This window comes from Amblyraja radiata, chromosome 12 (assembly GCF_010909765.2).
Source record: "Amblyraja radiata isolate CabotCenter1 chromosome 12, sAmbRad1.1.pri, whole genome shotgun sequence".
Lineage (NCBI taxonomy): Eukaryota > Metazoa > Chordata > Chondrichthyes > Rajiformes > Rajidae > Amblyraja > Amblyraja radiata.
This window is the reverse complement of record NC_045967.1, coordinates 50,635,380-50,661,274: the sequence shown is the minus strand read 5'-3', so window position 1 is coordinate 50,661,274 and position 25,895 is coordinate 50,635,380. Positions and strand designations below refer to the sequence as shown.

The 25,895-nt window shown below is 47.1% G+C and overlaps 1 protein-coding gene across 4 annotated transcripts in view; it reads left to right on the top strand.

Moving 5' to 3' along the window:
- gria3 (glutamate ionotropic receptor AMPA type subunit 3) overlaps window positions 1-25,895 on the top strand; it is a 310,941-nt gene that overhangs the window by 275,347 nt on the left and 9,699 nt on the right. For 2 of the 4 annotated variants that reach the window (XM_033030753.1, XM_033030751.1), the window contains exons 13-14: window positions 7,521-7,768; window positions 8,340-8,454. In XM_033030753.1, coding sequence (XP_032886644.1) covers window positions 7,521-7,768; window positions 8,340-8,454 — 363 coding nt within the window. The remainder of the gene's footprint in view (window positions 1-7,520; window positions 7,769-8,339; window positions 8,455-25,895) is intronic. The other 2 variants (XM_033030754.1, XM_033030755.1) reach the window with 1 other exon arrangement.

Genomic DNA, 25,895 nt, shown 5'->3' with positions numbered 1-25,895 from the left:
TTCCACATTGTGACCCTAAATTAAATTAACTGTTATTCAAACTCAATTCACTTATGATTAAAAATTGAATTTGTTCATTAAGGCAAAATGTATACCATAGTGAATTCATGTCAATCTCACATTCCCAAGTAAATATATTGGATTATGCATCAGTTACCCTATTGTAGAGATGCCACATCAGTGTAATATCCTAAAGGGCCTGTCCCACCAGCATGCGACTGCATGCGGCAAGCGCGACCTAACGTGGTCGCTTGAGCCGTACGGCCTGTCGGCCCGCATCCGCATTGAGGCCTGTACGCAGCGTCTGGACGGCGTACGCCTAGCTCGTGGCGTTGCACGATGACGTCACCGCCCGGCGTGCCATTGCGTGATGACGTAACCGCCCGACGCCGTGCAACATCCAAATTCAGTCGGCCAGCTGATTGGTGAGTATGATGTCGGGACCAGCCCCGCACAACTCCAGACGGCTCCGCGATTGGAAGTGGGACCGGCCCCGCGAGGCCGTACGCCTCAATCCACCACGTTTGGTCGCGCTAGACGCATGCAATCGCATGCTGGTGGGACAGGCCCTTAAGGGTTGTGTAATCCCAGTAATGTCTCTTGCACCGCACATCCAGTCCATCGCTTTGAAATGAACTGCACTTGTGTCACAACATACAACAACAACCCCATTCCACTGCAATGCTTTTGCTACTTTTCGTTGAGGGAAGAATTTTAGACAAAATAGCAGGAGAGGGCGGCACGGTGGCGCAGTGGTAGAGTTGCTGCCTTACAGCGCCGGAGACCCGGGTTCAATCCTGACTTCAGGTGCTTATCTGTACGGAGTTTGTGTGGGTTTTCTCCGGGTGCTCCAGTTTCCTTCCACACTCCAGAGATGCACAGGATCGTAGGTTAATTGGCTGGGTAAAAGTGTAAATTGTCCCTAGTGTGTGCACCATACTGCTAATGTGTGGGGATCGCTGGTCAGCGTGGACTCGGTGGGCTGAAGGGCCTGTTTCTGCGCTGTATCTCTAAACTACACCAAACTTCTGTAAGTAAAGTAATGAATCTTTTTATTCTCAGCAGAAACCTTGATGTCATAGACGTAGATTCAGGGTAGGACATAAAGGGCAGTGTCTCTGAAAATATTGCATACTCTTTATATGATGACTTAAGGGCTTGTCCCAGTTAGGCAATTTTTTAGGCGACTACAGGTGACTAGGCTGTCGCCACATGGTCGCCGGGGTGTTGCCTGGTTGGTCGTGAGTCGTCTCCTCAGTCGCCCGGAGTCGTAGCGTCTTTCTAGTTGCCACTGGATTTTTAAAGTTCAAAAATGTTCGGCGACCTACGGCATCAGTGGGTTGCCGCCAATGAGTGTAGTTTGACTTCTCCTGATGTAGGTGCTGTCGTAGGTTGTCGCCGGGTTAACGTACATGGTCGCTGGTGCTGACTTGGGTGAATTCCATTAGCGACTTCCTACGCCAACCGGCGACTGGTACCAGCGACTGAATTGTCTTCAGTTGTCGCCGACAGGGTCGTGGGTGGACGTAGGTTGACTTCGGTTGTCGCAGGTTGTCGCCTGTGTGGTTGTAGGTGTGGTCGTAGGTGGGACGTCCGAATGGGTCGCCGGTTGTCGGTAGCTTGCCGTAGCTTGACTTCGACTCGGTGGTAGGTTGTTGTAGCTTGTCGTAGACACTGTCGTGGGGGGGGTCCAGTCGCCGCAGTCGCCAAAAAAATCACCTAAGTGGGACAGGCCCTTAAGAAGTATTTTGTCAACATGAGTCGAGATTTCATGAGCAAGTTCTGCCTATACAGTTACGTCATTGTCTCTTGATGCAACGACCTTGGCCAACCCCAGTACATTTCCTTTCGTTTTTTTAGCTAAATGCTTTCAACCATTGGGACCAAGCACAACCACAGACCCCTCATGCAATTTAAAACTGCAGAGACAAACTTTAAGACAAAATGTTATCACCTTACAATTAAATCTTTTTACTACGTTTCCCAATAAGTGGCCTAATTGTATCGAGAACCAGCTGACTGCAAATTATTAATTTACGATTCAAAAAGGAAAAATACTTTTGAGTTCGTGTCGTGCAGCACATATAGAAAATTGTGTGATTTTTCAACACAATACATTGAGAAATAATTTGGAAAACTTCAAGGATTCCATGATTCAATTATATCTTTTTGTCACATATACCGAAGTACAGTGAAATGCTTTGTTTTGCGTAAACCCGGTAAGATCATCTAGCAGACCTCACCTTGGCAGTGCGCAAGTGTCGCTGTGTTTTGGCGCTAACAAAATGATAAAAGTTGCTGTTCTTTTTCATGTTGTGTCTGGGATGCACAGGCAAAATTTCCCCACAGCGATGGGCGGCCTAGAATTGGCAACTCTAGTCAATCCAATGACATTTCCTCCCGTTCTCAGAATATCTCCAACTTAAAACAGTGATCGCAGAGGGGCACAATGGTAGAGTTGCTGACTTACAGCGTCAGAGCCCTGGGTACGATCCTCCTTATGGGTCCTGATTGTATGGAGTCGAATTGAATTGAATGGATACTTTATTGTCACATTTGACAAGTCACAATGAAACTCTTTGCCTGCACACCCAAGGTATGCAAATAGTCGTCATATAAAGGGTGCCGACAAAGTTACAAAGTTCCTCCGCGCCAGTTCCCCCTTTGTTCTCCCCCTCCCCCCCTTTGTTCCTTACCCCGGCAGCGACGTCTCCACTTGCACATGTCCATCCTCATCTGTCGGTCGGTGCCATCACTGACCTCTCCACTACCGCCAACGGGTCCTCTCCAGACGCCTGCCTGGCTGGCGCCGACCCAGGTCCCAACCGCGGGCTCCTCAGATCCAGTAGCCATTGACCACAGGCTTCATCCACCTCCAGCCCGCGAGGCTTCTCATCGACACACTGGAAGGTGTTTGCACATTTTCCCTGTGACCGTGCGGACTTTCTCCGGGAGCTCCGGTTTCCTCCCATGCTCCAAAGACAGGTAATGAAGAAACTCTTGTGCTCGGACACCAACACTAATTATATCTCTGGATGCTTTCAAGAGAGAGCTCTTAAAGATAGCGGAGTCAGGGGATATGGGGAGAAGGCAGGAACGGGGTACTGATTGGGGATGATCAGCCGTGATCACAGTGAATGGCGGTGCTGGCTCGAAGGGCCGAATGGCCTACTCCTGCACCTATTGTCTATTATCTATAAACATAAACATCTCTGAACAATTGCTCGAACTTAAGGATGAGGGGGAAATCTTTTAAGACCGAGATTTAAGGATAAGGGGAAAATCTTTTATGACCGAGATGAGAAAAACATTTTTCACACAGAGAGTGGTGAATCTCTGGAACTCTCTGCCACAGAAGGTAGTTGAGGCCACAGTTCATTGGCTATATTTAAGAGGGAGTTAGATGTGGCCCTTGTAGCTAAAGGGATCAGGGGGTATGTAGAGGTATGGGATACAGAGTTGGATGATCAGCCATGATCATATTGAATGGCGGTGCAGACTCGAGGGGCCGAATGGCCTACTCCTGCACCTATTTTCTATGTTTCTATGTTAACCTAAAAATTAGTTGGAACAGAAGAAATAAAGCCTAATTCAACAAAATATAATATATTGCCAACTGGGCAGATTACAGTAATTTCAACATGCGATGTGCATAATATTCCAGTTTCTTAAAAATTGCTTTAGTTATTGTCTGAAAAGGTTGATGATGACAGATCACGAGCAGGCCAAAGCAACATACGGCTCAATGATCTGATGGATTGGGTTGGCATAACATCAGAGAACATATAATCAAATTGTGCAAAGCTTAAAATATAAGCACGTACAACTGTGTAGAAAATCCACACTACTGTGTAGAAAATGAAAATATATACTTTCATCATAGAAATTTCAAATTTGAAAGAAAATTAATTTGTTAGTGGCATATTTGTTTATAAATTAAGATTTAAAGTGGTATTAGGAATTTCAAATCTTATGTCAAATCACTCCAAATCAGTCTAAAAGGCACAATGAGTTTGTTGTGCCATTCATAAGTTCTAGGAGCAGAATTTGGCCCATCAAGTCTACTCCGCCATTCAATCATGGCTGATCTATCTTTCTCTCCTAACCCCATTCTCCTGCCTTCTCCCCATAACCCCTAACGCCCACACTCATCAAGAATCTATCTATATCTGCCATAAAAATATGCACTGACTTTGCCACCACAGCCATATGCGGCAATGAATTCCACAGATTCACCACCTTCTGACTAAAGAAATTCCTCCCCAACTCCGTCCCAAATGAACATCCTTACATCCTGAGGCTATGACCGACCTCTGGTCCTAGATTCTCCCACTAGTGGAAACATCGTCTCCACATCCACTCTATCCAGGCCTGTGGATAGATCACTGTTTATGCATGATCATTTTATTCCGATATTTCCTCCCTTCACCAAAACCAGATGACTCAGAACTTTATTCTCCTCCCCCCCCTCCGAATAATAAGCAGGTCAAGCTTAGTCTTGCAATCTAAACCCACTTCACTTTTTTTCTTCTTCCAACATGCCTGCAAAATTGCCATTGTCATTCATCAATGCACTTGTTCAACAGTTAAATCAAATATACAAACTACTCCAGTTTACGATAGCAGCAGTTTTCTGAGATGCAATTCAGCAAAGAGCAGGTCCCATCATGTATTGCATTACATTTTGTACACTTTGAGGCTCAGCTGCACTAAAGGTTATTTCTTTCCCACTTTTACTTGAATCTGTCGGCCTTGCTCTGCAAAGCCCAGTGGGATCCGGCACAGACCTGCAGCACAGCCTTTCAACAGGTTGAAGTCCTGCTGAGCCACAGGTTTGAAGATCTCTTCCTCCTGACAGTGCTCAAAGGTCACGGAATCAAATTTGTTTTGAAAACTTCGGGCTGAACAACAGAAGAGGATTTTGAATCCATGTTTCTCACAAAAGGGGGTAATTTTCCAGGGATGGAGCAGTCAGGAACTGGAGGGTCAGACTAAGGGGAAACAATCCCAAGAGGCAGTCAAATCCATGGCGACCATCAAGCACAGGGACGAAGGGCTGCACGGTGGCGCAGCGATAGAGTTGCTGCCTTACAGCGTCAGAGACCCGGGTTCGATCATGCCTGCAGGTGCTTGTCTGTACGGAATTTCTACGACCTGCGTGGGTTTTCTCCGGGTGATCCGGTTTCCTCCCACACTCCAAAGACATACACGTTTGTAGGTTAATTGGCTTGTTTGGTAAAATTGTAAATTGTCCCCAGTGTGTGCAGGAGAGTGTTAATGTGCGGGGATCGCTGGTCAGCGCGGACTCGGTGGGCCGAAGGGCCAGTTTCCGCGCTGTATCTCCAAACTAAACTAAATTAAAACAAAGATTTACAATGATCACATTATTCTCACTTTAGACCTTGTACCTTTAGACTTGTGAGATATAGAGTGGAAACAGGCCCTTTAGCTCACCGAGTCTACACAGAACAACGATCGCCCTGTATACTAACACCATCCTACACACTAGGGACAATCTACACATTTTACCAACGCCAATTAACCTGCAAACCCGAATATCTTTGGAGTGTGGGAGGAAACCGGAGCATCCAGAGAAAACCCATGAGTTCACAGGGAGAACGTACAAACTCCTTACAGACAGCACCCGTAGTCAGGATCGAACCCGGGACTCTGGCGAGTCAGGCAGCAACTCCACTGCTACGCCACCGTGCAGCCTTCACCGTGTTGACTAGATTCTAGCACGCAACTATTCACTGGTCGCAATTTAAAGTGGCCAATTATCCTAAAAAAAAAAACAGAAATTCTTGGGGCTTGGGTGGAAACCAGGGCACCTGGGAAAACCCACCTGGTCACTGAGTGAACTTGCAATCTCCAAACAGACAGCACCTGAGGTCAAGATCAAACCCAGGTCATTGGGCGTGACACAAGCATGACTCAGCAGAGGTTGAAGTTCACGATGCCCATCTATATCTTGGTTGCAGAACCACAAATTTTACTCTCAGTAAAATGATCTTCAACTGATGATTTTACAATCCATCAGATGTACAAAGTGAAGCCCTTGGTACATGATGCACTGCCTGAAGATAGCTCAGACTCTCAATGATCAGACTTTACTGGCTTTATCTTGCACTAAATATTAATCACGTTTTTCCCTTTAGCATGTATCTGTACACTGTGGGACGGCTCGATAGTAATCACGTCTTGTCTTTCTGCTGGCTGTTTGGACAGCACGCAACAAAAGCTTTCCCCTGTATCTCAGTACATGTGACAATAAACTAAACTCAAACTAAACTAAACTAAATAGATAAGGGTTAAAAAAAAAAACCGGAAGAGTGCAGTTTATCAGGGAGTTAGATGTGGCCCTTGTGGCTAAAGGGATCAGGGGGTATGGAGAGAAGGCAAGTACAGGATACTGAGTTGGATGATCAGCCATGATCATATTGAACGGCGGTGCAGGCTCGAAGGGCCGAATGGCCTACTCCTGCACCTATTTTCTATGTTTCTATGTTTCTATGAAATGAATATTCCTGCGAAGACAAAGAATTCTTCCTTTTTTGTTAGTCTTAATCTTCCAACCTACCTCATTGTAGCCTTTGGACTTTTTCTCTGGAACTGTAGCGCTAAATGCTGTAAACCTATAATCTACACTCTGCTATTTTTCCCCGTTATGGTTTTGTTTGGGCTGGATTGTATATGTGTATTATATCATCTGATTTAACAGGGCAGTACGCCGCAAACAAAGGTTTTTCACCATATTTAGGTTTAGGGCTGTTATTGTCACCTGCACTTTGTTTTGCATGCTGGCAAATCAGATAAGATAATGCTGTATATAAATACAATCATGTCAAACTCAAGTACAATACAATACAATACAATACAATACAATACAATACAATACAATACAATACAATACAATACAATACCATTTATTGTCATTTGAGCCTCAGTGAGGCTCAAACGAAATTCCGTTTCCACAGCCATACAAACAAAGACAATTTCCTACAGACATACACACAATTTAATTCACACAAACATCCATCACAGTGGACCCACTGTGATGGAAGGCAAAGTCTTTTCTCTCCCCTGTCCTCCATTTCTCTGCCGATGTCCAAGCCCCAGGCGGGCGATGATAAGTCCCACGGCCATTTTAGGCCGTGGGACTGCTGCACCTATTGTCTATTGTCTATTGATGGGGCTCACCACGGGGAGAAACATATAAACATAGAAAATAGGTGCAGGAGTAGGCCATTCGGCCCTTCGAGCCTGCACCGCCATTCAATATGATCATGGCTGATCATCCAACTCAGTATCCCGTACCTGCCTTCTCTCCATACCCCCTGATCCCTTTAGCCACAAGGGTCACATCTAACTCCCTCTTAAATATAGCCAATGAACCGGCCTCAACAACAGGTCGACAACATGAGTCCCCGTGACAATAACAAAGAACTGCTAATATATATATTTTAACATTTTCGTTTCTCTCTCTCTCTCTCTCTCTCTCTCTCTCTCCCTTCCACCAGCGTTCAAAAATAGCGGTGTACGAGAAAATGTGGTCCTACATGAAGTCTGCCGAACCCTCCGTGTTCACCAAAACGACAGCCGACGGCGTTGCCAAAGTGCGGAAATCAAAAGGAAAGTTTGCCTTCTTGCTCGAGTCTACGATGAACGAATACATTGAGCAGAGGAAGCCCTGCGACACCATGAAAGTAGGAGGGAACCTTGATTCGAAAGGCTATGGAGTGGCAACACCAAAAGGAGCATCATTAAGGTGGGTGGAATAGTGTAACAATATTCTATGTTGTTATAGTATTCCACCAACCCTGATGTTTCCTGCTTTTATTTTTGTTTGAACTGTCAAGAATGTAAGGTAACCTGTTCTCTATCTCTGTTTTAAAACATGGATCGTGTAAGGCTGGTAACATAGTTTGAAGAACATAGTTTTTAAAAAGTTGCATCCCTTTTATTTGGTTTAGTGTGCTGTCTGGTTTTGGTTTTGTTTCTGATTGTCCGTACCTGTTTTTCATTTTAAAGTTCTCTAAAGACTTTTTATTTGTTTCTAAAACTAATCTGGTAAAAAATTCAAGATGTCTTTTTGTGAAGACTGTCTGACTGCATGACCTGTTGATATTTCTTTATCTTTAAAGGCAATCCCCCTTCCCGCACACACGCATAGTCTTGAACGATGCGCTCCTCCACCGCCACCTCCCAATATTAACACTTTATTTGATGTTCAAGCGTCTCGCCATTTTCCGTGAAAATTAGCCAATTCGTCCCCGTTTCACGTTAACACTTCTTGCAATTGTTCACGTTTTCTTACAAATATGTTTTATTGTTTCAAGAAATGCTGTTAACCTCGCAGTGTTAAAACTGAATGAACAAGGCCTCTTGGATAAATTGAAAAACAAATGGTGGTACGACAAAGGAGAGTGCGGCAGCGGTGGAGGTGACTCCAAGGTCAGCCTCAAATGTCACCACAGACGGGTACCTTAGTACAGAGTAATCGGCAAGGCTGTTAGACGATTCTCACAACGACAAAAAAAAAAGGCAACAGGCCTACCCCCTACACCCCTCCCCCCCCCCCCCCCCCCCCCCTCTCCCTCCCCCCACCCATACTGATTTGCACGTGGTATTACAGTCACGATGCTGGTACAATCAAGGGATCCTCACCAGACCGACAGCTTTTTAACGTAGGTTTTCGGGAGGTTCTGGGTGAAAGGTTCCAGGGCTTTCTGTAACACGAGCGAAAGTTTCTGCAGCAAAGTTCTTCTAATTCTTGCCTATGGCGTGCACAGCCTAAAGGTGTAGGACAACTTGCTCTATTTGATCTTATTTGATTGTGCACGCCGGGTTGATTGCATTTGTCGAAACAGGGCGGACCACGTGAAGGTTGCAATCTCCCACCCCCAGCAAAGTTCAAGTTTTATTGTACTACTATTATTGTTTTTTATTTTTCAATACTGCGATTTCAGAAATTACTCACCTTTGGGGACCCACACAGAAGGGCACCCGAGTATTGGAGTAACTCTGCAGGATCAGACACAATCTCTGGAGAACATGGATGGGCGATGTTTCGGGTCGAGACACTTCATAGAGTCATAGAGTCTTACAATATGCCAACATGTCCCATCTACGTTGGTCCTACCTGCCTGCGTTTGGCCCATATCCCTCTAAACCTGTCCTATCCCTGTACCTGCCTTAACTACCTCCTCCGGCAGCTCACTCCATACATCCGCCACTCTTTGTGTGGACAAAGTTACCCCTCAGGTTCCTATTAAATCTTTCCCCCCTCACCTTAAACCTATGTTCTCTGGCTTGAGACTCGAGCCTCAACAAGAGTCTCGACCCGAAACGTCGCCTATCCATGTTCTCCAGGGATGCTGCCTGACCTGCTGAGTTACTCCAGCACTTTTGTCTTCTGTTGTGCTTTAACCAGCGTCTGCAATTCTTTGTTTCTACATTGGTCCTTGGAATTCTTGCCTTAATCTTTGTCCTTCTCTCAAATACTACTTTTCCAGACGTAAACGAGGAATTGCACTCCTGCCAGCATTCGGAAAGGCTGGTGTTTCAGGTGTACGGTTTGCATCAGGATCGAGTTATATGGAGGCAAGAAGCAAACAGAGGAAATACTGCCGTTTAGATTTGGAATATATCACTAATGATAGGTTTTTTTTAATTTTCACTCATGCATTTGGCTTTTATGTGTATTTCCAGACAGAATAATTTTCCATCAGTGCATTAGCGTACACCCTATCAAACCAGCAATGATTTAGTCTGAAGTTCACAAGTTCTGTGAGCAGAATTAGGCCATTCGGCCCATCAAGTCTACTCCGCCATTCAATTATGACTGATCTATCTTGCCCTCTCAACTTCATTCGCCAGTCTTCGCCCCATAACCCCTGGCCTGTACTCGCTAGAATTTAGAAGATTGAGGGGGGATCTTATAGAAACTTACAAAATTCTTAAGGGGTTGGACAGGCTAGTTGCAGGAAGATTGTTCCCGATGTTGGGGAAGTCCAGAACAAGCGGTCACAGTTTAAGGATAAGGGGGAAATCGTTTGGGACCGAGATGAGAAAAACATTTTTCACGCAGAGAGTGGTGAATCTGTGGAATTCTCTACCACAGAAGGTAGTTCAGGCCAGTTCATTGGCTATATTTAAGAGGGAGTTAGATGTGGCCCTTGTGGCTAAAGGTATCAGGGGGTATGGAGAGAAGGCAGGTACAGGATTCTGAGTTGGATGATCAGCCATGATCATATTGAATGGCGGTGCAGGCTCCAAGGGCTGAATGGCCTACTCCTGCACCTATTTTCTATGTTTCTATGACACCCGTACTAATGAAGAATTTACCAATCTCCGCCTTGAAAATATCCATGGACTTGGCCTCCATAGCCTTCAGCGGCAATGAATTCCACCGATTCACCACCATTGAAGCAACGTAAGGTTTCAACATTAACCAGTCCTGCCTCATGCAAGGAAAGCCAAGCTGGCTGCTTTCATTTGGAAGAGAAGCAGGCGCTTATAGAATTGCCTTTCCTCCAACACGATAATCGAAACAGGACTGATCAGATCATTAGTCAGACAATTAGTTTAACAGCCACCAACTATATATTTTAGCTGAGTGACAGATCATACTGGGCCCCGATAAAAAGATTGACAGAATGTTTCCTCTTTCCACTGACTGGTTAGCGTGCAACAAAAGTGTTTCAATTTTGGTCCCCTAATTTGAGGAAGGACGTTCTTGCTATTGAGGGAGTGCAGCGTAGGTTTACAAGAATGGCGGGACTTTCATATGCTGAGAGAATGGAGCGGCTGGGCTTGTACACTCTGGAGTTTAGAAGGATGAGAGGCTATCTTATTGAAACATATAAGATTGTTAAGGGTTTGGACATGCTAGAGGCAGGAAACATGTTCCCGATGTTGGGGGAGTCCAGAACCAGGGGCCACAGTTTAAGAATAAGGGGTGAGCCATTTAGAACGAAGACGAGGAAACATTTTTTCTCACAAAGAGTTGTGAGTCTGTGGAATTCTCTGCCACAGAGGGCGGTGGAGGCCGGTTCTCTGGATGCTTTCAAGAGAGAGCTAGATAGGGCTCTTAAAGATAGAGGAGTCAGGGGATATGGGGAGAAGGCAGGAACGGGGTCCTGATTATGGATGATCAACCATGATTACATTGAATGCCGGTGCTGGCTCGAAGGGCCGAATGGGCTACTCCTGCACCTATTGTCTATTGTCTATTGTCTATTGTCTATTGTCTATTGTCTATTGTCTAAGAGCAGAATTAGGCCATTCGGCAGAGAATTCGTTCAACAGCCACCAAGCTATATATTTTAGCTGAGTGACAGATCATAGTGGGTCCCGATAAAAGAATTGACAGAATGTTTCCTCTTTCCGCTGACTAGTTAACGTGCAACAAAAGCTTTTCAATGTACCTCAGAGGAAAACGAAGGAGGAAACACCAAGTCCGCACCGACCAGCGATCCCCATACACTGATGGCCCTGTCCCACTGTACGAGTTCAGCACAAGAGCTCTCCCGAGTTTAAAAAAAATCAAACCCGTGATAAGCACGTAGAATGTACGTAGCGGCTACGTCGGAGCTCGGGACGTCTCTCAGTGGCCAGCGCCGCTAACGGCAGGTACTCGGGAAACGCGGTAAGCTCGGCAAGACTCGTGAAGTTTTTTCAACATGTTAAAAAATGTCCACGAGAGCCCCGAGTATCTGCGAGCGGCCATTACCGTAATTCTTCGAGTTCGAATCGGGGGAAACTCGGGAGAACTCTTGAATTAGCTCGTACAGTGGGACAGCCCCATAACACTGTCCGACACACACTAGGGACAATTTACATTTATACCAAGCCAAGTAACCTACAAACCTGCACGTATTTGGAGTGTGGGAGGAAACCAAAGATCTCAGAGAAAACCCTCGCGGTCACGGGGAGAAGGTACAAACTCCGTACAGACAGCACCCGGAGTCAGGATCGAACCAGGTTCTCTGGCGCTGTGAGCTTTGGAAGGCAGCAACTCTACCGCTGTGCCACCGTGCTGCCCCTTCACGGTTGTTACTGTACTGTAGCATATGAGAACAAAGGCTCGATGTTGGGAAAACAGTTCATTTACAATCACCCCAGCAGTGAAGGGAAAGGAGGTGGAGTCGGTACATTGAGAAGTTCATAGGTTTTAGGAGCAGAATTAGGCCATTCGGCCCATCAAGCCTACTCTGCCATTCCATCATGGCCGATCTGCAGTATCTTTCCCTCTCAACCCCATACTCCTGCCTTGAGTACGAGTTCAGTTTATTGTCACAGTGAAAAACTTTTGTTGTGTGCTAACCAGTCAACGGAGAGACGATACATGATTACAAACGAGCCGTCCACAGTGTACAGAAACATGATAAAGGGAATAACGTTTATGGCAAGATAAGGTCCAGTAAAGTCTGATCAAAGGTAGTCCGATGGTCACCAATGAGGTAGATAGTTACTCCGGACTGCTCTTTAGATGTTGGTAGGATGGGTCAGTTGCCCGATAGCAGCCTTCACCCCATAACCCCTGACACTCGCACTAATCAAAAAACAGTGAATCTCCGCCTTAAAAGTATCCATTGACTTGGCCTCCACAGCTGTCTGCGATAATGAATTCCACAGATTCACCACCGTCTGACAAGAAATTCCTCCTCGTCTCCCTTCTAAAGGTACGTCCTTTTATTGTGACGCAGTGGTCTCTGGTCCCAGACTCTCCCACGAGTGGAAGCATCTTCTCCACATCCACTCTGCCCGGGCCTGCAGTGTGGTGGAAGTGCTACTGGTAGGTCAAAGAGTGGGCCTTCAAAGGTGAACGTCCAGCTTCGGTGAAGAGGGCGGCCATCAACAGGGTAAGGCCAAGGTGAGATTTATCCCAAGTCCGCAGGTCTTCGAAAGAGGCAGTGATGTCCGTCGGTGGAGCGCTGTGCGGCCCCTGTCAGAGATCGAGAGCCAGTCTAGTGTCCATAATGACTATGTTTACTGGAAGTAAGTCGGGCTGCAGAATGGATGAGTTGGAGTGGTAATCTGACTTGCCGAGGAGCATACGTGTGCCAGATAGTTTCGTAGATGCTTCTTTTGATATTAAGGTACAGTGAAATCCTTTTTTCGCGTACAGTTCAGACAGATGAGCGCCACACATGAGAAGTGTTCAGAGTCCCAGCCGCAGTTGGCCAGAAAGGCCCGTTGCAGCTGTTGTCACCGTTCGGTTCGTCCCTCAAACCGTTGTCCCTCTCCTCGCCCGGCCTCCTGCAGGCTTCGTGCCTCCTGCAGCCGGCCTTGACGGCACGGAAGGTAAGACCCCCGAAGAAGGGTCTCGACCCGAAACGTCACCCATTCCTTCTCTCCAGAGATGCTGCCTGCCTCGCTGAGTTACTCCAGCATTTTGTGTCTGTCTTAGGTAAGACTTACGGTTCTTCTCACCGGCCCTTTGTTCCAGTGTCTGCCACCATCGCCAACCCTCCCCGGCCCCTCCCACCCACCACACCCCCCCCCACCCTCCTCTCCGGTTCCTGGTCTTCGGGGACGATCAGGGGACGGGCCTCGAGAGAGAGAGGCAACCACTCCAGGTGGGTTCCCCGGTTCAGCGGTGGATGGGCCAGGCCTGTTGCCGGGGTAAGGCCGCGGCCCACCAGGAGATCGTGCCGGGAGGCAGAGGTCTCAGGGAGGTGGTGAGACCAAGGATTCGTTCAGGTAAATGGGTGACCAGCAGGAAAGGTGGTGGATTCGGTTCAGTTTATTGTCACGTGTACCGAGGTGCAGCGAAATGCAGCGTTTTGTTCCGTGCTAACCAGTCAGCAGAACGACAATGCATGATTACAATCGATCCACTTACAGTGCATAGATACATGATAAGGGAATAATGTTTAGGGCAAGGCAACACCAGCAAAGTCTGATCAAGGATAGTCCAAGGGACATCGAAGAGGTAGATAGTAGTTCAGCAGCAGTAGACAGAAGATCAGTTTAGTTCAGGTGTCTCCCTCTCCATCGTGTGTAGCTGTTGAATGAATGAATGAATGAATGAATGAATGAGTGAATGAATGAATGAATGAATGAATGAATGAATGAATGAATGAGTGAATGAATGAATGAGTGAATGAATGAGTGAATGAATGAATGAATGAATGAATGATTGAATGAAACATAGAAATATAGAAACATAGAAACTAGGTGCAGGAGTAGGCCATTCGGCCCTTCAAGCCTACACCGCCATTCAATATGATCATGGCTGATCATCCAACTCAGTATCCCGTACCTGCCTTCTCTCCATACCCCCTGATCCCTTTAGCCACAAGGGCCACATCTAACTCCCTCTTAAATATAGCCAATGAACTGGCCTCAACTACATTCTGTGGCAGAGAATTCCAGAGATCCACCACTCTCTGTGTAAAAAATGTTTTTCTCATCTCAGTCCTCAAAGACTTCCCCTTTATCCTTAAACTGTGACCCCTTGTTCTGGACTTCCCCAACATCGGGAACAATCTTCCTGCATCTAGCCTGTCCAACCCCTTAAGAATTTTGTAAGCTTCTATAAGATCCCCCCTCAACCCCCCCCCCCCCCCCCCCCCCCCCCAACAATGAATGAATGAATGAGATACAGCTGAGTGGGGTGACCCCTCCGAGGGAAAAAACAGCAGCCATATCTGTGCCACCAGGACTGGCTCTGCAGTAAAGCAGGCTAGGGTAAAGTCCAGGCAAGCAACAGTGCTGTGGACTCTATTACTCAGAGGCCGTGTTTGTTCCCTGTTGCCAGAGTCAAAGATGTTGGCATCTGACACAGGGCATTCTCAAAGAGTAGTGTGAGCAGCCAGAGGCTGTGGTACCATTATGGTACCAAAGGCATTGGCAGGAAGGGAGATGAGGTCCTGCGAAGAGAATTTAGGGAGTTAGGTAGTAAGTTTAAAAAAAAAACAGGATCTTCACTATTGGAAACTTAGGGTTGCTTTCCATGCCATGAGCTAGCTCTTAAAGATAGCGGAGTCAGGGGATATGATGAGAAGGCAGGAACAGGGTACTGAATGTGGATGATCAGCCATGATCACAGTGAATGGCGGTGCTGGCTCTAAGGGCCGCAGGACCTACTCCTGCACCTATTGTCCATTGTCTATTGAGACAAGGGAAAGGAAGATAGTATAGTTAAGTGTGTAGCTAAAGAGCTGGTATATGGGGGGGGGGGGGGGGGGCATCAGGTATTTGGATCATTGGGATCCCTTACACGGCAGGTAAGACCTATACCAGAGGGTCACATTGCACCTGAACTGGAGGGAAACCAACCACAGGGAGATTTACAAGTGCCATTCAGGATGGTTTAAACTAACTGGGTAGGGGCGTGAGATCCATAACAATAGTGTGGCAGAAGAGAAGATTGAGATGAATACAAATGTTTAAGGAAGTAAGTTCAGTAGACAGGGCAGGCGGGGCAAGACAGGGCGGCACAGTGGCACAGCGGTAGAGTTGCTGTCTTCAACACCAGTGACCTGGGTTCGATCCTGACCACGGATGCTGTCTGAACGGACTTTCCACGTTCTCCCGTTGACCAGCATGGGTTTATTTCCGGGTTCTCCGGTTTCCTCACACGCTCCAAAGACGTGCAGGTTTGTCGGTTCATTGGCTTCCGTAAAATCGTAAATAGGTGGGTGTAGGATAGTGTTAGTGTGCGGGGATCGCTGGTCAGCACGGACCCGGTGGGCCGAAGGGCCTGTCTCCCCGCTGCATCTCTGAACTAAACTAAGCTAAACAGGGAAAAAAGGAAAGTCTGTGGGAAGGAACTGCAGACGCTGGTTTTACACCAAAGATAGGCACAAAAAGCTGGAGTAACGCAGCGGGTCAGGCAGCATCTCTGGAGAAAAGGAACGGGTGACGTCTAGGGTCGGAACCCTTCAGAAGGGAATCTGAGGGGCAACTTGTTTTAACCTAGTAGGTGATGAGTACATTGAAGGAGGTAGTTGCAGAAAAAGGTACAATTCCAATGTTTATAAGACCGGTACATTGAAAGTAAAGGTTTCCGAGTGCAGGCACGTGGGACTAACCCAGATAAGCATCTTGGTTACCATGGACAGGTTAGTCGATGGGACCTGTATCTATGCTGTATAACTCTATGTATTTCACAAAGCATTGCCCCAATCTTATGTCAAACGTTTTTTGGACCAGATCAGCAGGATACAGTGAAACCGGATTTCTTATCAACGTGACTTGATTGAGTTACTTTAAAAACACTTTCTTCTTTTAGGTTCAAAGGCGGGAGAATCTTCAGGGATAAATGATTAGCTTCTTATATTTTTGCCGCACATATGTCAAACATATCATGCCCATGAATAAACTGCTGAGGAAAATATCCTTCAATGATTATCAGTTAAACCATCAGGAACAAAGCACATGTTGTTGACTTTAGTTTATAGATACAGAGCAGAAACCGTCCCTTCAGCCCACCAAGTCTGCACCAACCAGCGATCCCCGCACACTAGCACTATCATACACACACTAGGGACAATTTACAATTTTTACAGAAGCCAATTAATGCTCCTGTCCCACTTAGGAAACCTGAACGGAAACCTCTGGAGACTTTGCCTCTGGAGACGTTGAAGGTGGTTGCCGGAGGTTGCAGGTGGTTGCCAGAGGTTGCAGGTAGTGGAAGGTAAGACACTCCACTACCTGCAACCTCCGGCAACCACCTTCAACTAGCATCGCAACCGGCTTCGGCTAAAAAATTACCGATTTTGAAAACGGCAACCTACTTTTAGTCGCGGCCAGTTTTGAATTGTTTGAAATAATCGCCGGAACATAGAAGAAGCGGAAACCACTTTCGACCATTAGGGAGACTGACAAAAACCACCTCCGGGAACCGCACGGAAACCTTGGGTGGGGCGCAAAGTCTCCAGAGGTTTCCGTTCAGGTTTCCTAAGTGGGACAGGGGCATAACCTACAAACCTGTACGTCTTTGGAGTGTGGGAGGAACCCGGAGAAAACCCAGGGAGAATGTACAAACTCCGTACAGACAGCACCTGTAGTCAGGATCGAACCGGGGTCTCTGGCGCTGTTGGGCAGCAACTCAGGAAGGTTATAGTTAGTCAGTGCTCTTTCTATGACAGTACTCCATCCATCAAGCGCCTCGAAAAAGCGAACCATCATTACTTTGTTACGGCCACGTGACACGAATCCTTATTGTTCGCCCACTCCGACATATTTTCTGTCCACAAAAGAAACCCACACAATTAGTCCCGATCGCCAATCTGTTGCAGGTAATTTGAGCACGCAGACTAGATGCCTCAGGTGCCTCTCTGTTCACCATTCATATTTTCACAAAAGCTTCCACATGGTTGAGGGATCTCAGGTGTGAAAAGCATAATCAGTCTCAAGGGACTTGGGTTGAGATAGAGGGGTCCGCAACCATATGCCCAGCCCTGGGAAGTCTGAGATTAACGAGTGACAAACTAGCTGCTGATGGAAATGAAGTGGCCACTTATTATGTTGAACGGTGTCAAAGTTATGGTCCCAAAGTAAAAATGCATAGAAATTACATCAGGACAAACAGGCTGGTTGCTGCAATTGGTATTTGCTGCTTTTTGTGCCCCTCTTGTGACCTTCTCCGCTAGTCTTCATCTACTTCTGTCAGCATAAACCATCAGTTGTTTGCTCAGATATATCCAGCTTCATTCAGAATCAGCTGCTCCCTGTAATGGTGAGCATGTGATAGAAGCAGAATTTAGGCCATTCGGCCCATTAAATCCACTCTGCCATTCAATCGTGGCTGATCTATCTCTCCCTCTTAACCCCCATTGTCCTGCCTTCTCCCCATAACCCCTAACACCCGTACCGATCAAGAAACTATTTATCTCTGCCTTATGTCCATGGACTTGGCCTCCACAGCCTTCTGCGGCATAGAATTCCACAGATTCACAATCCTTCTCTACCTCAAAATACTCCTGTATCATGTAGCACTCTATGGAGTTAGTTTAGAGATACAGTGTAGAAACAGTCCACAGAGATCAGGCCAACCAGAGATCACACCTACAGCAGTTCTATGCTACACACTTGGGGCCAATTTACAGAAGCCAATTAATCTACAAACCCGCATGTCTTTGGAGTGCGGGAGGAAACTGGAGCACCCGGAGAAAACCCACGTGGTCACGGGGAGAGCGTGCAAACTCCGTAAAGACAGCACCCGCAGTTAGCATCGAGCCCAAGTCTTTGACACTGTAAGGCATCCGCTGCGCCACCGTGCCACATTATCTCTGAACTTAAACATTGGGAATATTAAAACCTAGAGTTTACACATCAGTTTCATCGACTTCCCCCCCACCTCCCGCCCAGTGAAAACATCATCAATTTAACCAATTTAACCTGTTCAGTGCCACCCCCAAGTATACCCGGGACATGGCCATCAGTGAAAAGAGGGGAAAGGGAAGTGAGAGATATGGGCGGTGATATAGAGAGATATAGAACAAAAGAATGAAAGAAATGCACAAAAGTAGCGATGATCAAGGAAAGGTGGAGCCCACAATGGCCCATTGTTGGCTGTGGGCTGGTTGATAACGAGTTATCCAGACAGTGACCCTCAGCATGACGAGAGTGTAACTTGTACGATGACTAGGGTGGAGGTGGGGGGGAGAGAAGGCAGGAGTTACTTGAAATTAGAGAAATCAACGTTCGTACCGCAGGGGTGCAAGCTGCCCAAGCGAGATACGAGATACGAGATTCCTCCAATTTGTGTCTGACCTCACTCTGACAGTGGTGGAGGCCTAGGACAGAGAGGTCAGCGTGGGAATGGGAAGGGGAGTTGAAATGTCTGGCAACGGGGAGATTGCGTGGTCCAAGGCGGACTGAACGTGAATGCGAGCCTGCGCTTGGTCTGAAGAAGGGTCTCGACCCGAAACGTCACCCATTCCTTCTCTCCAGAGACGCTGCTTGGCCCACTGAGTTACTCCAGCATTTTGTGTCTACGCCAACATATAGAAGCCCACACCGGGAGCAACGGATACAGTAGATGAGGATGGAGGAGGTGCACTCTGAGTTGGAATCTGGCACAGTATTGAATGATACTTAAAAATAACCAGGGCCCAGTAACATTTTCAAGTGTCCTGGATTTAACGATGGCCTCAATTTTTGGCTTTTGCAGCAGGTATTCAATTATTCACAGACCTAAATAAATCTCTCTCTCTCCCTCTCTCTCACTATCTCTCTCTCTCTCTCTGAATGAAGCCACATTTGCTTTGGCTAAACTTGGCATCATGCCAATGGTAAACCTAAGTTCATAAGCCATGGGAGGAGAATTAGGCCATCCGGCCCATCAAGTCTACTCCGCCATTCACTCATGGCTGATCTATCTTTCTCTCTCAACCCCATTCTCCTGCCTCCTCCCCATAAACCTTGACATTTCTGAAGAAGACACTGGTCTGAAGAAGGGTCTCGACCCCAAACGTCACCCATTCCTTCTCTCCAGAGACGCTGTCTTGTCCCGCTGAGTTACTCCAACATTTTGTGACTATCTTCGGTTTAAACCAGCATCTGCAGTTCCTTCCCACACACTTCTGAATGGTTCCTCACCAAGCTGGAGATTCTCCACCTCCATCGGTGTTGCAATTAGAATATTGTCCCGATTGAACAAACAATGCTGAAACCTCTGCATCGTTTATTCACCGTCACGGAATATTTTCAGTATCGATGTTACCCCATCTGGCACCTCACGTGCATGTCCTTGTATCAGTCTGAGGAACGGCCCCGACCCAAAACATCGCCTATCCACGTTCTCCAGAGGTACTGCCTGACCCGCTGAGTTACTCCGGCACTTTGTGTCTTTCCTTGCAGGCATTGCTGTCAAAAAATAGGACGCCGCAGTGTTGCAGGTGGCGGATCTGCTGACTCACAGCGCCAGGGACCCGGGTTCGATTCTGACCTCGGCTGCTGTCTCTGCGGAGTTTGCATTGCCAGCCTTCCTGGCCAAAGGCGGGAGATGGCGAGGAGCTTGGTGGTGCCCATCTTCATGCTCTCGTTGGGAGTTTCCACGGCGATGGGAGCGCATGAACACCACACTGGAGGCAGTGCGTGGATAGTCGCAAGAAGGTCACACCAAGTCACACCAAATCTCGCTACACTGATGTAGTTCTCACCCTGATCCAACTAGGTGTCAGGTCAGGAATAACAGACGGAGCGGCATGGTGGCGCAGTGGTAGAGTTGCTGCCTTACAGCGCCAGGGACCTTGGTTCAACCCTGACTAAGGGTGCAGGCTGTGGTGTGGCATTTGCTCGTTCTCCCTGTGACCGCGTGGGTTTTCTCCAGGTGCCCCGGTCCCACAGGTTTGCAGGTTAATTTGTCCCTAGTGTGTGCGGTGGTGTTAGTGTATTGGTGATCGCTGGTCGGCCTGGACTCAGTGGGCCGAAGGGCCTGTTTCCACGCTGCATCTCCAAAGGTAAAAACTAAAACTAAAAACTAAAAACAGATGATTTTGTCATCGGGCACAACTTCTTGTACTCTTTCCACAGAGAGGTCTCATACACAACATTGCATGAAGCAGCTGATTATTTGTTCAAAGCAGGGGGAATCGAGAACCAGAGGACATAGGTTTAAGGTGAGGGGGGAAATGATGTAGTGGGAACCTGAGGGGTAACTTGTTTAGGATATTGGGTGTATGGAACGGGCTGCCGAAGGAGGTAGTTGAGGCGGGGGCTATCGCAACGTTTAAGAATCATTTAGACAGGCACAGGGATAGGACAGGTTTAGAGGGAATCTGGGTCAAACGCAGGTAGGTGGGACTCATGTAGATGGGGCATGTTGATCGGTGTGGGCAAGTTGGGCCGAAGAGCCTGTTCCCGCGCTGTATCACTCTATTCCTCCACCCAGACTTTTGGATGTACATGTGGATATTGAGGGAGTGGAGGGATTATATGCGGGGAGATAAGAGTTGGTCTTGGCACCGTGTCTGGTCTGGTCTTTACCGCTCTATTTCTGCACAGGGAAGCGCTGCACATCTGCTGCCTGCGCACCTACGTGAGCAGAGAGAGATGTCTCTCTCACAGAGAGGAAGTCAAATTCAATGCCAGCGTTTATATCAGGACCACTGGAATACAGAAACAGGGATGTAATGCTGAGGCTCTACAAGGCGCTGGTCAGACCGCATTTGGAGTACAGTGAGCAAATCTGGGCCCCATATCTGAGGAAGGGTGTGCTGGCTCTGGGGAGGGCCCAGAGGAGGTTTACAAGAATGATCCCAGGAATGAGTGGGTTAGCATATGATGAGCATTTGACAGCACTGGGCCTCTACTTGCTGGAGTTTAAAAGGTTGGGGGGGGAAACCTCATTCAAACTTATAGGATAATGAAAGGCATTGATAGAGTGGATGTGGAGAGGATGTTTCCACTAATGGGAAAATCTCGGACCAGAGGTCACAGCCTCAGATTTTAAGGGCGCTCTTTTAGAAAGAAGATGAGGAGGAACTTCTTTAGTCAGAGGGTAGTTAATCTGTGGAACTCAGAGGGATGTGGAGGCCAGGTCAGTGGATAATTTTAAAGCAGAAATAGACAAATTCTTGATTAGAACGGGTATCAAGGGTTATGGGGAGAAGGCAGGAAAATGGGATTAGGTGGCGGAGATGAGCCATGTTTGAATGGCAGAGTTGACTCGATGGGCTGAATGGCCTAATTCTACTCCTATAATTTGTGAATGTCACACATGGAGAGCGGCAGAGCTGAGGCTCGCAGGGACACGTGTAGCCATCACAGGATATACATTTTTTTTTAATTTCAAAATAGACTTTATTCAGGTAATAAATATATATAATACATGAACCGTGCAAAAAAATTCATCTGATATTTTCGGAGGCTATACAAACATTCAATACTGTTAACAAACATTGCTCAAATTACACAAATGTATCCCCCCCCACCCGTGCCACTCATGTGGCCCACTGGCGTGGAATCCCTTCCCTTATTTTGAGATGCGTCTCCACCACACCCTGCCCCCCATGTCCAGCAGCGGAAGGACCCCAGACTGTGGTCCTCCCCCACCGAGCCTTGGCGTTGGCTGCACCGAGCTTCAGTGCGTCGCTCAGCACGTACTCCTGCAGTCTGGAGCGGGCCATTCGGCAGCGGGCTACCCCAGCATTTACTGAATGAGGAATGTGCCGGGTCTGGACTCCAGTGAAGGTCAGGTTGGGCCAGGGCGGCAGATTCCTTTATCCTTATGGATTGGCTTTTTTTTCATCATCATCCTGTCGTTCACTTTCCAAGAAATAATTTTTTTTTAACTTCCAGGTTTGCTTGAATGTGAATTACCCAGGTGCTGTGGTTCAATATTTCAGGTCCTAAATCGTTGAGTTTCTCTCCCCTCGGCTGCTACCTGAATGGATGAGTTCTTGCGGCATTTCTGTTTCCGTTTCAGAGTCCAGCGGCCGCAGTTTCATTTGTTTTCCGTTGCCAAGATTAGATAGCTCCTCACCTTGCTATCTTCAACACGGTGGCGCAGCAGGTAGAGTTGCTGCCTTGCAGTGCCAGAGACCCGGGTTCGATCCTGACTACGGGTGTTGTACGCAGGAGTTTCTCCCTGTGACTGCACGGACTTTCTCCGGTTGCTTGTGGTTTCCTCCCACATTCCACAGACATATAGGTTTGTAGGTTAATTGGCTTTGGTAAAATTGTAAACCCTCCTTAGTGTGTGGGATAGTGCTAATATACAGAGTGGTCGCTGGTCGGTGCGGATTCAATGGGCCGAAGTCTATAAAGTCTAATCATTTTACCATGATTAGCTCCATTAAGCTTGCAGAATCATTCTGATAAATACTAGTTGCAACCAATCCAATATCAGTAAGAGAGTCATAGAATCATTCTGCCATGCTGCCTCATCTAAACTAGTCCCAATGACCTGCGTTTGGCCCATTTCCCTCCATACCATTCCTGTCCATGCACCTGTCCAAATGTCTTTTCAATGTTGTTATTGTACCTGCCTCAAATAACTCTTCTGGCAGCTTGTTCCATATGCCCACCACCGTCTGAGTGCAGAAGTTGCCCCTCAGGTTCCTATTAAATCTTTCCCTCCTCACCTTATATCTATGACCTTGATTCACCTGCCCTGGGAAAAAGACCATGCATCCGACCTATTCCCCTCGTGATTTTATACACCTCTATAAGATCACACCTCAGCCTCCTGCACTCCAAGGACTAAAGTCCCAGCTCTCGCTATAGCTCAGGACCTCAAGTCCTGGTAACATCCTCGTAAATCTTCTCTGCATCTCTTCGCGGCTTTGAGCATCCTTCCTATAGCAGAGGGACCGAATCTGAACACAATACTCATAATGTGGCCTCATCAACATCCTGTGCAACTGCAATATAACGTCTCAACTTCTATACAGTTCTCTGTCTGATGAAGGTCAATGTGCCAAAAGCCTTCTTCAGGAAATAACAGTCTTGTACTCCTAGGTCCCTCAGCTCTACAACACTCCCCAGTGCCCGACCATTCAGTGTGAAGGATCTGCCCTGGTTTGACTTCCCAAAATCCAACATCTTACACAGATCTAAATTAAACTCTTATCAGCAATTCATAAGTTCATAAGAGTAGAATTAGGCCATTGGGCCCTTCAAGTCTGCTCCACCATTTAACCATGGCTCATTCTCTTGCCTTCTCCCCATAATCCTTGGCCCACTTGCCCAGCTGATCAAGATCCTGCTGAAATCCGTGATAACTATTTGCGATACCATCTATTTTAGTGTCATCTGCAAACTTACTAATCTTGTCTTATACATTCTCATTCAAATTGTTGACATGGATGACAAACAGAAATGAGCCCAGCATCGATCCCAAAGGCACATTGCTAGTTGAGGCTTCCAGACCGCAAAAAAAAACCTTCACTCCTCTCCGCTTCTGCATCCAATTTGCTATCTCTCCCTGGATCCCATGCAATCTGACTTTCCAGACGGGCCCTGTCAATTCCCCTTCCCATTCCCACACTGACCTGATGAGTCATAGAGTGATGCAGTATGGAAACAGGCCCTTCGGCCCAACTTGCCCACACCGGCCAACATGCCCCATCTACATTAGTCCCACCTGCCCGCATTTGGTCCATATCCCCCCAAACCTGTCCTATCCATGTACCTGTCTAACTGTTTCTTAAATGTTGGGATAGTCCCTGCCTCAACTACCTCCTCTGGCAGCTTGTTCCATACACTCATCACCCTTTGTGAAGAAGTTACTCATAAGATCTTTTCCCCTTCACCTTAAACCTATGTTTTCTGGTCCACGATTCTCCCTACTCTGGGCAAGAGACTCTGTGCATCTACACAATCTATTCCTCTCATGGTTTTAACTTTAACTAGTGGACCAGCCCACTCCTTATCCATAACTATTTTAAACCTGTGCAGCGGTGGAGTTGCTGTCTTACAGCGACAAATCCCAGGTTCAATCCTGAATGCGGCTGTTTGTGCGTTCTCCCCGTGGCAGGCATGAGTTTTCTCCGGATTCCTCACACACTCCAAAGACGTACTGGTTTGTAGGTTAATTGGTTTGGTATAATTGTAAATTTATCCCTAGTGTGTGTAGGATAGTGTTAGTGTGCGGGGATCGCTGTTCGGCGCGGACTCGGTGGGCCGAAGGGCCTGTTTCTGCGCTGTATCTCTAAACTAAACTGTGATCGCCGGTCCCAAAAGCCTCACGCATTGACGTTTCAGTCTTTTGCCCTGCCCATTTCCCCAAAAGTAAGTCTTGCTTTGGCCTCTCCCGTGTAGGGCCTTTTACACGTTCTCCTGAGAAAACCATCCTGAACACATTTGACAGATGTTACCCTCTCTAAGTCCTTGGCACTATGACAGCCCTAGTCCACATTGGGAAAGTCAATATCCCCTACTATGACATTCTTATGTCCTGCAATCTCACAGAACATTTGCTCCTCAAATTTCTGTTGACTATTTGAAGGTCGATAGTACACTTCCAACAAGGTGATCCAACAAGGCCGATATAACACTCCCAACACCCCCTCCTTATTTCCCAACTCCACACATAGAGCCGCACTGTACGTACCATCGGTGAAGTCATCTCGGACAACTGCCATGATGTTCTCCTTACTCAATGGAGGAACTCCCCCTCCTCTTTTACTCTCCACCCCCTTCCCCCCTCCCCCCCACCTCTATCTCACCTGTAGCACCTGTACTCTGGAACATTAAGCTGCCAGTCCTCTCCCTTCCTCAGCCAGACAACAATTTCCCATTCGCACGTACCTATCCATGCTCTGAGTTGATCCTCCTTACCTATCTGACCTTCCAGCATTGAAATAAATCCAATTTAACCCAACGATATTTTCTCACTCCCTGCTAAACTCCTGCCTATCCCGTCTACTGAACCTGCAGTCGAGCCTTCTGTACCGACTTCCAGCCTCAACATTATATTGGATCACATCCAATCTAGTTTGAAACCTCCAAGTGGCACAAGCAACTCTACCTGCCAGGATATTGGTTCTGCTCTGTTTTTGGTGCAACCTCTCCCTCTTGTACCTCTGCCCAAAAAGAAATCCCAATGGTCCAAACATCTTACTCTTTACAAAAGCCCGCTAACTCCCATCTCATGCTTGGCCTAGTGATCCGTTATCTGTCTTCGATGGCAATTTTCATTGACATTTCTAGGACAGATGGTAGATGAGCAGGTTTATAGCGACCAGCTCTGTTTTCAGTCAAAGATAGGCCAAAGATGCTGGAGTAACTCAGCGGGACAGGCAGCATCTCTGGGGGGAAGGAATGGGTGGCGTTTCGGGGTCGAGACCCTTCTTCAATCTTGTCAGGGGAAAGAGAAACAAGAGATGTACACAGTGATGTGGAGATGAATGAAAGATATGCGAAAAAGTAACGATGATAAAAGAAACAGGCCATTGTTAGCTGTTTGCTGGGTGAGAACGAGAAGCTGGTGC